Raw genomic sequence first — 14,001 nt, 5'->3', positions numbered from 1 at the left:
TCCATTGTTGTGTCTTGTGGGTTGTTCCCTTTAGCCTTGCTTGAATTTTTCTCATCTGATTCACCAGAAGTTTTACTCCTTTTGGGCACTTGGCGGGGTATAATCTGTGTCTGGTTCTGCCTTCCCCACCTCCATCAGGGAGGTTAAGTTTGCACTTATTTGAGAAGCAGAGTTTATACACATTCTGTGACAGGTGAAGAACTGCATTGAAAGTGTATTAAATTTCTTGTTGACTCGGGTCTTGCTAGTCCTATTTTTGCATTTATAAATATTAAGTGTTGCTTCTGGGGGGAGCAGGGGAAAATCACAGATTATTTGAGCAGGTGACTAAGTGCCTGACAGTGTCCTGACTAACCACTGCATGAGTGTTTTGCCTTTTATGTGATAAATACCCACTTGTCTTCAGAGGCTATGGCAGAAGGTAAAAGCCTGCAGACTTCATGGTGTTCTGCTATGTCTTATTGCCAGGTTTTATGGTTATTTTCCTCTCCCAGAGGTTTTTTGTTAAAATCAACTACTCTAAAACAGAAGCATTCCGTTTCTTTAGACTCAACATTTCTATGAGCCAGCAGAGAGGAAAGCTGTGAGGTCAAGCCTGTTTTCCAGGCCTGCTTTTCTTCCAGCAGAAAAAAAGGACATTTTAAGAGCAGCTCTCTAGCTTGTGTCTGTTTTCATGCAGTGCAAACTATACAAAGCTTGATCTTGCAATAAATGTAAATACTGTTAAGGACACTGGAAATCTGCAATCTATCAAGAAAAATCCACAGATTAGGTGTCTGTGACAGAAGCAACATAGGGCACAACTCTTGTCTCTGTAAGTTCTTGTAGCTCTCAAGAATAAAATATAAATCAAGAATAGCAAAGGTGACTTGTAATAAGTCTTTTTTATTATTTTTTTATTTTATTAGCTCATTAAGTTTGCTTTAGATTTGGGTACCAAAATGCTCTTCTACAGATCTTGGTTGAGAATGTTCATACAAAAACATGGCATCAAGATATTTCCACTGGAGGAGGAATTGCAGGAGAAGAAACCATTAATGGTTTTGTTCTCAAGTCTGTAAATCCATCTTACTCAGTGTAAGGAGACTTTGCTTTTCCTTAACACCCAAAACAGCCTCAACACAGTGAACTGTTGTGGTAACACTGATCTGCCTTGGGATCTGGAGTTTCTCACAGCATCGTGAGGCAGCCAATTCTGTGCTGAGACTCAACGTCCTGGTTGGTTGCCTTTCTCTGCTTTCTCTCAGGTTGTGCTTCATGGCAGACTGATTCATGATGCTCTCCATTAGCAGTGATTTTCTTCACCTAGCACATCTTTCCCTTGCAGAGATCAGCTTTTTTGTTCCATGGCTGATCAGTTTTCACCCCAGTTTGCAATAGCTTGTAAGGGCTGGCTGCTGCCAGTACTGCAGTGCTTCTTGTTGGACTATAAAACAAAACAAACAGGAGACAAGACAGCTGAGATCCACCAGTGTGGAGGGCTGGAGACACTTCTGGATGTTTAGTCATTCCTTGATACCTTGGATGCAATGCAGGAGAAAAATAAAACACGTGAAATTTCTTCAGCACTGTACGATGGAGTGTTTGGGGAACAACCTTTGTGACTCATTTGTAAATGCCTGACAGGCACAAAAATGCTCTCTGGAGAGAGATGGTTTAGTGAGAAGGATTTGTTGCATTTTAACTGCTGCTAATTTGTGGGCTAGAAGTGCAGTTCAGGAGGGAGCAGGTGAGGGATATTTCCCTGCCATATTGCAGGTCAGAACTGAAGTGCTGAGACTGCTCTGAGGACAATAATGGGGATTGCAGTGTGCTTGGTCTTAGTGCTGCTACCCTTATTTTATTGGGCACTAAAACACGTTGGCTGGACTGATTTTGAGAGGGAGAGGAATTGGCAATCTGAGAAAAAAGGAGGACTCACAGCTACTTCATGCACTTGTCACGAGGCAAGAACGGTGCTCTTGAGATTGGCTTTAGCCTTTGCTGTTGGAGAGTCCACACTGAAATCTCTCCCAGCTCTTTGCTGTTATTGTGCAGGACACAGCAAATGGCCTCTCTGGTAACAAAGGACGTGGCTTGGCTGCAGTTTCAGTGTGTAGCTGTTTGTCTCATAAATGTGGGCAGTGGATCATTCCCTCACAGCCGTAACATCTCCTCACTTCTGTCATCACCTTGGTGTGCAGTGGGGTTGGGATGGTGGTAGAGTGCAGTGCTGAAATCTAGGCTGTGTGCCAGGGGGGATCTTCCTAGCTGTGAGTCAAGTGTAAGGACTCCTTCAATGTCATGTATGTGTAAAACACCTCTTTATATATATCCCAGTATGTCTGCTGCTGCATTGCTGCAGCATATTAGATGTTCATTTGTGTTTGTAGTCCGTGGTAATCTTTGGCTCTTCCTTGAATGGATACTTACTCCTGATTCTGTAATTACAAAGTTGATTGTTTCTGAAGAGTAAACTTCCTAGCTGTCTTGCTGCATCCTCCCATGTTTTTCAGACTATCACTTTGATTTTCTGCATTCTAGTCCTGTTCTCCAATATGCAGCTCTTAGTGTCTTGTGCAGATTTAATAAGCAAGTTCTCTATTCCATTACCCAGGCAATTACTGAAAATACTGAATAGAAGTGAACCCAGGACAGGCCTCTCTGGAACCACACTCAATGTTCTTACATTTTTGACAGGAAACCATTAAGAACGTCTCAATACATGCTTTTCCAATTAGTTATCCATCTACTTTGCTTTTGTCTAGCTTATATATCTCCAGATTTTTTGCTTTATGACTGTGGGGAAACCTCTGTCTGCAGGGATAACTTCAGAGATCTACACATTTCTGTGTTGATAAGTTTGATCTCTTCTAGGAAATGTTTGTTATTAAATTCCATCTTTCTCCTTTAAGCAATCTGCATATTTTTCTCTATACTTTTATTTTTTTAATTTAATAGGGACTAAACTTATTTTATCTGTACTCTTGTGACCCTTTCCTGTTATGCACAAGCTCATCTAGGCCCACTCTAAAGTGAACCCAGTACTGCCACTGCTAGAGAGTGGCAGCAGTCTGAGTGAATTATTTTTACAGTACGTGAACAGAAGCTGGTATCTAATGTGGAACTAAGGGCATTATCAGAAGAGTATCTGAAGATGACTTCTCTTGGGGTGATGCTGTGAAGATGTTGTTAGCAGCTCTGATCAAATAAAGCATTCTGACACGGTAAACAGCAGGTGAAAGCACACCCAGACAGACAGCAGCAGCTTTGAACAGGACAGTTCTGTGTATGCTTCCAGGCATCCCTTGGGGATGCACTGAGCTATTGGCACTCTTACTTTCAGCATCCAAAATAACCTTTGTAGCACATCTGGGGGAGGGGGGGTGGAGGAGAGGAAAAAATGCCTGCATGGAATGAGAATCACATTGTGGAAAAGAATAAAGGAAATGTGTTGTGCATCCTAATGGCCTGTTTTGTGTAGCAGCAGAGGAGCTGCTGGGCTGAAGAGCTGCTGGAGAGCCAAGGCAGTTCTGAGAGGAGTGGTGCTGTTCTGCCTGGATAAACAGTTCAGTCTGCCTAATGTTTGAATGGCATTATGAGGCTTTGTAGCTCAATGGTCAGATTGTCATGACAAATCCAGACTTGGGTGGTATAAAAAGGATGACCTCTCGCCTCTGTTTTGTTGCTGCTCATTGAGTAATTTTGCTATTAACAGGAGCTGGTGTGCATTAAGCTAATAAGGTTCATTTGGGGCTCTGTCCACTGCATGTGCATTTGTGTATTATGTTGTACCTATTAGGAGCGTTGCAAATGCAGAAGAAAGTCTCTAATGCACAGAACTAAGGGTGTTCAGCTGTATAGCAAAATGTTTTTTTAAGCAAACTGCTCCAATTTAGCAAATAAACACCTGGTTTTAACTCTTTAACCACCCCTGCTATCTTCTTTCAAGTATGAGTAAATACTCTTTGCTGGCTTAGTTTAATGATAGATGGGGAGGGCCTTGAGGTGCTCAAGGACAGTGGCCTTGCTCCCAACACCCATCAGTGTCGTGGCCAAGGTGATACCTGGCTGCAAAATGGGAGCAACAGGAGAGTTCCAAACATGGAAACTGCTCGGTCTGGGTAAAGAGGCACGTGAGAAGTGTGATTTGACAGGCACAGGAGGGTGAGTATGGGCTGTTGGTGAAATGGATGTTACAGTTCAAGGTCTGATTGCTGATGTCTCTCCCTTCCCTTCCAGGGTGACAACTTCAGGAGTAATGGAGGGCATGAAGAAGGTCAAGAAAGTGGTGAATGGTTCAGCAGAGCCCCAGGGCGAGTGGGAAAGCACGGCATGATGGACTGGACTAAGGCAGCACTTTCAGAGGAACTGTTTTAATTTATTAATATTACTCTCAGTGGAAAGGGAGCAACTTGCACTTCCCACCACTGAAATGGCAGAGTGGGGTGTGTCTGGGGGGAGGAAAGCAGTGCAGAAACATAACTATTCCTTTGATCATAAGAAAATGGGATCTCCTGGTACCTGCAAGGAGTGTGAAGCTTTCCTAGGGATTTTGGGTAGCTTATTCTTTTCTTTCCCCCCCTTTCTGGATCGGTTCTGCATCCTGAATTGTTTGCAGTTGCATTCTTCAGAATGTCTAATGCTAATGTGAAGAGAGACCTTCAGTGTGTATGTAAAGTATATATTTTATATAATGCGCATATATATATATATATACACACACTGTAACATATATATATACACACACTATGTAACATGTATGCCAGGAGTTACAAAGTGTGGAAAAAGAAGATAAGAGATGTAAGTATTTTTTTTTTCTTTTTATAAACACTCCTTTTGACTTAGACAAAACGTTGCAAAACATGAGTAGGAGCAACTGCAGTTATTTGAGAGACTGATTGGGTATTGGATGAGGTGACTTCTGGCACTGCTCACACCAGTGGGAAAGTTGATAAGTATCTTATTTTATCCATGCAGGTATCCACCTGAACGTGCCAGGTTTTTAGATGTGTTACTGTACAGGAAACAAGTGACTGTTCTCCATTAAAGCACTGAGCCCATAGTGCAATAAGAATTAATGTTCATGGAGTTGCTCTTGACTCACCCCCACCTGACAAGAAGTACATAAGAGGTGTAAGAATGATGCTTGCTTTTTAGGGGTCTGCCATGCTATCCTAAACATTTACTTTCAAGCTGTGACCCAGAGCACCTTGGTCTGCTTGATAAAATATTTTCAAGGTATTTCAGAAGTCTCTCCTTTCTGACTTAGTATAAACACTACCAGACTCTCCAGTGGAAATCTGTCTAGCCAATTTACTGCAGTATAAATCTCTGGTTCACCATTATCCTGAGTTACCTGACCTCTCTGGGTGGCTACTTGTACCTGTCTGGCTATGTAGGAATTAATGGCACTGCTGTTTGAGACGAGCTGAACTGGTCAAAATGGTATTGCCACCAAAACCAGGCAACTGCAGCTCCCAGCCCTAGATGGTTTCTGTCAGGAAAGAAGATGACCAGAACCTCGATGCAGGGGAATATGGAAGTCTTGACTGTCAGTGGAGTCTTTGCAGACATGTTGCAAATGCCACATGGATTTTCTCTGTAGTCCCTGCTATGGTCAGTGAGGCAGCTGCTGTCAGGTGCAGGAGTGAGAATGGTTGTTAATTCGGGGGAGGATGGAAGTGGTTCACTGATGTAATGAGGATAAGCTTTCAGAAAAATAAATCAAGTATAGCTCAATGACCCACTGAAGCCTTAATATTGATGTAGAGGCATTGAAATGTGGTGCTGTTGAGCCAAGTCCTTCTGCCAGACTGACAGGGATTGGCATCATCACAGCTTTGGAAGTGCCAGCATTGCTTATGGACTTATTTAGGAATTGCTTTTTTGAAGGGACTACATCTCTGGGGCACAGCTGATGAGAGGACTGCTAGCCACTGGGTAATTTTATTCTTCAAGCCTAGAAGGAGGATTTCTTTTAGAATCTTGAACCACTTCCTCACTTTTGAGCAGGGGTTGCAGAGCTCTTGGTGAGCAGTCTGTACCAGGACTCCCTGTTTGAGGAGCAGCTTCACTTTCTCCAGTTGCCACTTTTCCCAGATGTTGGTTCTATGCACCATGGAGATGGTAGGAACAAATCTGCCTGCTTCATACCTGGAACTGCTTTCTCTTCAGATAAAGCATGACAATAGCCCTGTTCTCTGGGTGCAGAGTCGTCTTCTGTTTTTCTCCTCAGCCATAACTTCACAGTAATCACAGCAGTGATAGTTTGACTTTTGCTGTCATTGCCTTGCAGTGAGACAGTTTTAGTGGGAACAGATCCTACACCACTAGAGAGGCTGTTTGGTGATCTATGGGCCTTTTAGACCTTCTGTAAGAATAAATCTGCATATTAAGTAGCTGAGGTGTGAGAAATTGGACCATAAACACAGGCAGACCCAGCTCATCATGCACTTAAATACAATACCTGGAAAACTCATCCTCTCTCTCTGCAGAGTTACTCTGTCCCTGTGGAATTGTCACTCACTGCATCCAAAGGGCTGCTCAGACAGCCTGTACACTTTGTTCAGAGAAGCCCACTGGAGGCTTATTCTGTTGGGACTGAGAGGTATATAAGGGATAAGGATAAAGTGGAGTAACAGCGTTATCTGGACATGATGCTGCTCTAGAACATGTTAATTCCTTTTGTGAATGAGATGTGAAATTCTGATGGCTGTGACATTTCACCCAAAAACATGAGGGCTGTGCTGAGATCCCAGTGAGTGCAGAGCTGGTTCCAAACAGCTGCCTATTCCATACCTCAGCATCAGTGGAGCTGACAATTTGGCAAGTGCTGTTACCTTAGTCTCAGGTTTCTCTTTTTTTATATGCACTTTTTTTTGCTGAAGTTGCATCTGGTGTAGGTTTATCTGCCAAGTCCCTGGCTCGCTAGTCAAAGGCTGAAAAATGGGTCATTTCTTTTTGTCTTGGCATGAAAAGTCACAGCAGTATTCCGGAAGTATTTTTTTTTTTTGGAAGAGCTTTTTCCAAGTTCAACCCTGAGTTTCAGCAGTCAGCTCTACAACCAGCTTCAGCTGGTGCTTAGTGCAGGATGCCAAGCAGCAGGAACTGGTCAAACCTGGGCATTAGGAAGAAAAATGAATGTCATGTACAAGTCAAAAACCAAAAAACTCTCTGGTGGAATTCCTCGGAGCAGGTCAGGAGGTGTCTTGCAGGGGTATGTGATAGATTGGACGGTGGGATGGTGGAATAAGGAAGAGGATGCAGCTGTGCTTCTCTCACTTACTGTGCTGCAGTGCAAAGCATCCAAGAGAGGGCTGCTCCCTCCCCTTCCTCCCAGGCAACCCCCCAGCTGCATGACTGGCACTGCACGACTCCAGGGCCAGTGGAGTGCGGCAGCTCGGAGCTCCCCAGGCAGGATAATCAGTGCCTGCCTTTCACGTGCTGACAGCTGCTGATCTGGTGTAGGAAGCTCTGTCTTTCACAGGGAAGCTGGAGGAGCTGCTGTGGATTACAGATTGCTTTGGGATACAGCCTTACTTTCCTGTCTCTGCCTTTTGCTGAAGTGGGGAGCTGAAGCAATCACGCTGACAGGACGCAGCAGTACAGGGACAGCAGGTCTGGTGCAATTTGGAATAAATGGTTGGGATGCTTTCCCATATGTTGCTGCAGTGGAGCACTCAGCACCCTCTGCAGACAGAAATGAGATTGGTTCAGTCTTCAGTTGTAATGCAGGTTATGCCCCAATAAATCCCTGTTGGTGATGACATGCACATGCCACTGCTGCGCTCCTCCCTCCTGCTGTCACTGTTCAGGGTGTCTTCCAGAGGGAGCCTTGCAGTGCAACTGCCAGACTCTTGCATTCCTCAGGCTGGAAAAATGTTTTCCTTGATGGTTCATCAAGAGACTTACTAAAGGAAAGCAAGACATAATGGGGTCATGTGGAACACTGCTGCTGCTTGCTCAGAGTGGAGCAGTCTGAGCTGAAGAAGCCACATGCTGTCCTATTAAGATGCTCTTTCATGTTGTCATCTAACTCGGCGTGTCATGATCTGTGCAGTGCATTGTTCAGTGTTTCTCTCCAGCTGAGTGCCCTGTCCCTGGATTTCCATGCTGGCATACCCTGGGAGCATGTTGTAAAAAATTTGCTGCATTGCAGTATTTTGTCTTGGAGCAAGTGGTGTGGAAGATGTATTTTTCTAAGCTGAGTGGACTCTCTGTGGCATGAGTGTGCATCCACTGTGTATCCTTGAGCACTGTACCACTCCTTCTGCTCGTGGAAGGGCATGTCCTAAGCATTCCAGCTTGCACATCTGGTGGAAGTCCAGTGGAAGGTTTTTAGTACGTTAAGTCTTTTTTCCTTACAGCGTGCTCCTTTTAGAGAAGAGAAATGCAGTCTGGCCATTGACAATGAGATTGACAAGAAAGGAGGGGGTTTTTTTGTTGTCTAGTTGAAAACTGCCCACTTTGAAGCAAATATTGGGTATTTGTATGCTCTGCTGAGCTCTGAGAACTGGAGTTGCTTAGCTATTAAGGAAAGGGGAGGAAATCCTCCTTGCTTCAGTCTGCCTTTGGTAGGTTTGTCTCCTTCAATTTGAGCTGCCATGCCAGCTGACAGACTGCTGTCACTTTAAAGCAGATGTGTTTTATGGATTCTGTGTTATGACCTCCACTTCACTCATTCAGCATGTCCCCGTTTTTCAGCTGTGTACAAAGAGTGTGGAGCTGTGGTCTGCAGGAGTGGGAGTTACAGTGATGTTTGAATTTGATGGCACTCACTGTCTGAAACCTGTGACCTTGTGTGTAATGCCAGTAACCTCCATGTTTCATGAAAGCTGAGGTGGTGCTGCCCAGAGGCACTTAACCAATCTTACTTTGTGTTCCCTGGGGTCAATTTGCTGGAAAATGTTGTTCTAAATTGGATTAATGTGGCTTTTTTTTTTTTTGTAGCTGCTGGGTGCAGTGCTGTCTTGGGCTTACTAATCACTTTTCCTTAGCAATATTGGGAAGCTGTGTATTTCCTCTGTGTAGCTTCTTGTTTGGATCAAGCAATGATCCTGTAAGAACTGCACATGACACGTACTCTCAAGTGGCTGGAACAGGATTTAGGACAATACTGATACTCTCTAGAGGTGTAGAGTGATGGTCCTGGAAGAAAGTGGCTGAGAAAAGAGTCACTCCTTGTAGGTTGACTGGCTCAAGAACCCATTTATGTTTTGACTGCAGCAATCCTGGAGAAAGGACAATTCTGAATAAATATCTCCCTGTGGGATTTCATTTGATGTTCTGCTCTCTGTGTAATAAAGTAGAGCTTGACCTCCACGTCATCAGAAGCTCTTCGTCCTGTAGCCAGGATACTGGAGCGTGGGGCTGGTACCAGCTCTGTCAAAACAGAGTATGGGTCTAAATAGCTTCCCTTGCCCTTTAGTAACTATTAATAATTAATTCTAGATCCTCTTGTGTCATTAAGCAGCTTTAGGGCACCTTGTACAATGTAGCTTTGAATTCATTTAGTAAATGACCTCCAGAAGAACTGAAAAATACTTTCCTGTGTACAGCAAGGTCCAATTCCAGGGGTTTTGGTGACCTGTAAATATCCTATTCCTCAGTTCCTGTTCAGATGTAAAAATGGATTTTTTTTCAGTATTTTTTTAAACTTTATTAAAAGAACAGCAAACAGTATTGGAAGAGAAGCAAAGTAGAGACAAGTCAGGGCAGTCTGTGTAACTTGGTTTCCCTGCTGTGATGCAAATGTGTAAAATAAAGATTGACCAGAAAGAAGTTTAATGCATCTCATTTTCTGCTTCTGAACTGCCAGTAGCCACGCTGACCCATTGATTCCAAAGTCTGCTTTTCCCCATGCCCAGCTTGCATTTCCAGCCCTTAACATCTGCATCGTGGATACAGGGCAAAAATCTTGGGAGGAAAATTTTTGCTATGGGAAAAGCTTTCCTGTCAGTGACCCGCTGAGGTGCCTTTTCTTGAGCTGGAAGACCTCTGGGTACTAAGCTCTGCTTGTACCTGCTCATTTAGGTTTGGAAGCTCAACTTAAGTAGTAGTTTGTGGGCTGAGTCTCAAACAGAAGCATTCCTCACATCCCTGTGTCTCCTGCAGTCTCGGGCAGGCAGGAAAGCAGGAGCTCCTTATTCCACAGGGCTGTGCAAGGGCAGACAAGGAGCTGGTGCTTTGAGCCTTGGTGACCAGGTACAAATTAAGGGTAAAAACCTATTTTTAAAGTAATATCTTTTGTGGATCTGGCCACATTATCTCAAAGGGGCAAGTCCTTGGCCTTTTTGCTTTAGGCTGGACTGGCAGTTATTCAGGATTTACATAGTTGTGCTCTTCTTGAGGTGTTGGGATCTAACCATGCATTTTGGTTCTGCAAAGTGGTTGGGTTGGCAGGGATGAGGAGGGCAAAGTATTCTTGTGAAGTGTTCTTCCTGATAATCCCCCATCCCTCAAAAGCATATGTCCTTCATCACGAAATCCAAGTCCTCAAGATGTTTCCTACAGTCCAGCCTATAGTTGTCATCCTGCCATCGAGGGGTAATGCCAGAAATAGCCTATGTTCTCTACCCTGCACCTCCCAGGCAGCCAGTTCTGCCTTGCCTCGAGCCTCTGGGTGGGTGGTGTTTTACCAGGGAACTAAACTATAATAAGTACTTAGGCTTTGGATTCACTAATACCCCACTGTAGGTTAAAACAAACTTTGTGATGGAGCTGGTGGCTGGTTGTTGCACTGGGGTGACCTGTATCTATGTCATGCAGGTTTCTCCAAACTGAACATCCTCTGCATGTTCTGTCTGTTGTGTGTTTGGCCTTAAAACATTCCCTGACAGCAGCCAAACTCATCCCTGCTCTCAGAACAAACTGCTCCGGCGGAATCGGCTGCACCAGGCCAGAACATCTCTCAGCTGTGAGGAAAGGTGAAATGTTTGGGGTGGGGTGCATAAAGTGGGACTAAATTGTGGGAACTCTCACTTGAGGAGGGGACCAAATTAAGTTATCTGGGGAAAATTTGATTTCTGACCATCTTCTCCAAGGAGACAAAAAGAAGAGCTCCCGGTATTTGAGGTCTATTGCAAGCGGAGGTTGTCTGGCAGACTTGCACGGGGGGAGAATAAACAGAACCAAAGCCCTAACAAAGCTTCCCTTGATTTGCTGCGTTTGGATGCAGTTTTGTAGGTGTTTTCCTGCCCGGGGGAGGTAAATTGTTCTACCTGCTTTAAGGTTTTTCTTCCAGTGTCTGAAATTCCCAGCTGTCTTGATCATTTACAGCTCCTTGTTGCAGTCCTGGCTGCCTGCTGTCAGTGCTTTTGCTCGAGCAAGGTTATCTTCATGACTGCAAAGGGCTGCCTTCTCTTTCAATCCTGCTTTTGCTTTCCTTTGCCTTCTGACTGACAGGCTCTAATGAGAGGAGTGTGTTGTAGTGCCCTGTATAGCGAGTGGTCAATAAAAACCAAATTGCTTTGTACAGCAGAGGTAATAACACAGCTTGTATTGGCACAGCTGATCCTGATATTGGGGTCCTCAGTTAGGAGGCAAGGGCTTTTGTGTGTCTTAAGTAGTAACAAATGCATGTCATCCCTCTCTTTTCTCCCCTCTCATCCATGGATAAGTGGTGTAACTGGGGGTGACACTGCTTTGTCGTGGCTCTTGTCTCCCGTGGAATATTTTCACTGGGGTGGCTGAGACACAATACATGAGATGGCTCTTGTATTCCTGAAAAAAAACAAACAAGCGTGTGAGGTGAGGCTGTTAAGGGGGTGGCAAGTGGAATAAGTGAGGATCAAAATGGAAGGGATGGCTTAAAATTCCATTTACTGCTCCCTCTTGGGATGGTTGTGCCAAGCTTGGCAGGAACATCCTCGATGAGAGGAGCAGTTAACAACACAGGTCTCCTGTGGCCTGGGTAAGTATATTAATAAGTTGAGTTTGTGGGTTCTTTTTGTCCCTGAGGGGGTGCAGATCTTCTGTATGTCTCAAGTCCTGTGTCATTTTGGTAGGGTGGCACAATATCCCATGGATATCCCATTGGCATATTGTCTCCCACCACTTACTGTTGGTCATTGTCAGTGGTCCAGGTGCCTCTTCCCTGAGCTGCTCGGGATCTTTGTTCTGTGGGAGCTCTGTGAAGTCAGAAGGAATCCTCCACCCAGCACAGCTGTGAAGGTATTGATCTGAATCTCTGGGGAAAGCCAGACTTGTTCATTTTGAGATGGCTCTCATACCAGGAGGTGGTAGCCAAATTGGAGGGGCTACAAAGAGCAGCTGCAGTGACTGAGAGGAGAGAATTGGGCAATGGCAGAAGATTACAAGAATTAAAGCTGTAAGCCTGACTAAGTGATGATTAAAGACAGCCAAGAAGAAGTAGCACGGTACAAAATGGCTGCAAGGGGGGAACCCATGGAAACGGGGAATTAATTAGCGTGGCTGAGGGCTGAGCTGGGGAGAGGTGAGATGGAACGAAGGCAGAGGAAAACCTTTCACCAGTGAGTTTGGCTGCTGCAAACAATCTCCCTGGAGAAATGGAGGCAGTTCTGTGTTGGTTTAGATAATCAACACTAGACCGGACAAATCATTGCTAAATACACTGCAGGGAACGACCCCTCATCAGCTGTGAGCTGGATGAAATGCCTGGCTCAGCCGTTTTCCATTTGCTTATCTCTGTGTGAAGTACATTGCATGCATAATTCCCGGTTTGGGGGTTCATCTGCTTTACCATTAAACCTTGTAGATGCCTTGAGTGAGCCCGGCTGCTCCACAGGAGGAACGTTTAAAAGTACTATGTTAAATTGAAGCTGGTTTGTGCGTGCCCTAATCTGTATTCCGAGACAGTCAGGGGTTTTTTAACTGTTGCTGCAAAAACTGAGCGGAAATATCTGCTGGGATTTACCAAGCACACAATGCCCGTGTGTTGCCATGAATCAGAGCAGCCTTGTGGGAGGCAACAATTCAACCTTTTTAACAGCAACAGAATTTGAAAAATAGGTACAGGTCGATCACGTCAATTTTTCGGATGTTTGAATATTTTGGGGGGGGGGGGATTGGTGTGTTTTTGTTGGGTTTGTGTTTGGTTTTGGTATTTTTTTTTTTAAGATTTACTGATTGCAGGGTGGGATTTGGGTGGGCAGACATCATTGCTGACAGTTGGCTTACAAAGCTTGCTTAAGAAGCTTGTGTCCTGTCTTAAAAGCAGAGCAGGTCAGCAGCACCAGCCCCAGCTGCTGCCCCGGCCTCCCCAACCGTGTCCACAGCAGACAAACCCCACTCACCGAGAGGCTGATGAGCCAGTATATGACTCATGAGTAATCAGAGGCTGATTTCTGTCTGGCTCGTGGTGTGAAACCCACCACCACGACCATTCCCTTGCGTGGTTCACAGCTCAGCACCGAGTGGACACCGAGCTGCCTTCGGAGCACAGATCCAGACAGGATCAGAGACCTGGAAGCCACATGCCTTCCCTTCATTTTGAAAATTCTTATTTGTATATATATGTATATATCTATATATATTTTTTTTTAAAGCTTTGTTCTGCTCTAAACATCAGTCTTTCAGTCTTAGGGGCGCTTCCCTCAGAAATGTGTGGTTTTTATTAAAAACCCCAGCTGAAGCTGGGCAGAACTGGTGAGCAGTGCTCAGGTCACCTGCACAGTGTGTGCTCACAGCCTCTCCTACCTCTCTGCCAGCCCCGAGGGTGCTGGTGGATGCTGCGGGGCGCCTTTGCTGCAAAAACGCTGCTGCTGCCTCTGCGACTGTGATCTTATCTCACACAGACACAACCGCGCAGCGCTCGCTGGGTTGTCGCTACGAGGAGCCTTTTATTTTCAGTCCCTGAACAAATGCGCTGCCCGTGTCTGGTATCAAACCTTGGCTGGAGGCTCAAGGTGCCCGGGCTGAGCTCTCCCGTCCCTGCACTGCAGGACGAGCGTGGCAGGAGCAGGACCAGAGGGTGGTTCCCCCAGTTGCCAGCTGCGATTTGTGATGTGCCACGAAGGAAGATGGAAGGGAGATCACAAA

General features: G+C 45.1%; 1 protein-coding gene across 2 annotated transcripts in view; it reads left to right on the top strand.

Moving 5' to 3' along the window:
- Positions 1-9,502, top strand: part of GPR107 (G protein-coupled receptor 107) — a 37,072-nt gene extending 27,570 nt beyond the window's left edge. For both annotated transcript variants that reach the window (XM_051807427.1, XM_051807428.1), the window contains exon 18: positions 4,222-9,502. In XM_051807427.1, the coding sequence (XP_051663387.1) occupies positions 4,222-4,318 (97 nt within the window). In that variant the 3' untranslated portion in view covers positions 4,319-9,502. The remainder of the gene's footprint in view (positions 1-4,221) is intronic.
- The last annotated feature ends 4,499 nt before the right edge of the window (positions 9,503-14,001 follow it).

Source organism: Manacus candei, unplaced genomic scaffold, assembly GCF_025592945.1.
Source record: "Manacus candei isolate 608988 ecotype Guabito, Panama unplaced genomic scaffold, ASM2559294v1 h1tg000071l, whole genome shotgun sequence".
Lineage (NCBI taxonomy): Eukaryota > Metazoa > Chordata > Aves > Passeriformes > Pipridae > Manacus > Manacus candei.
Note: the sequence above shows the minus strand (reverse complement) of the source record. Positions and strands in the feature narration are given on the sequence as shown.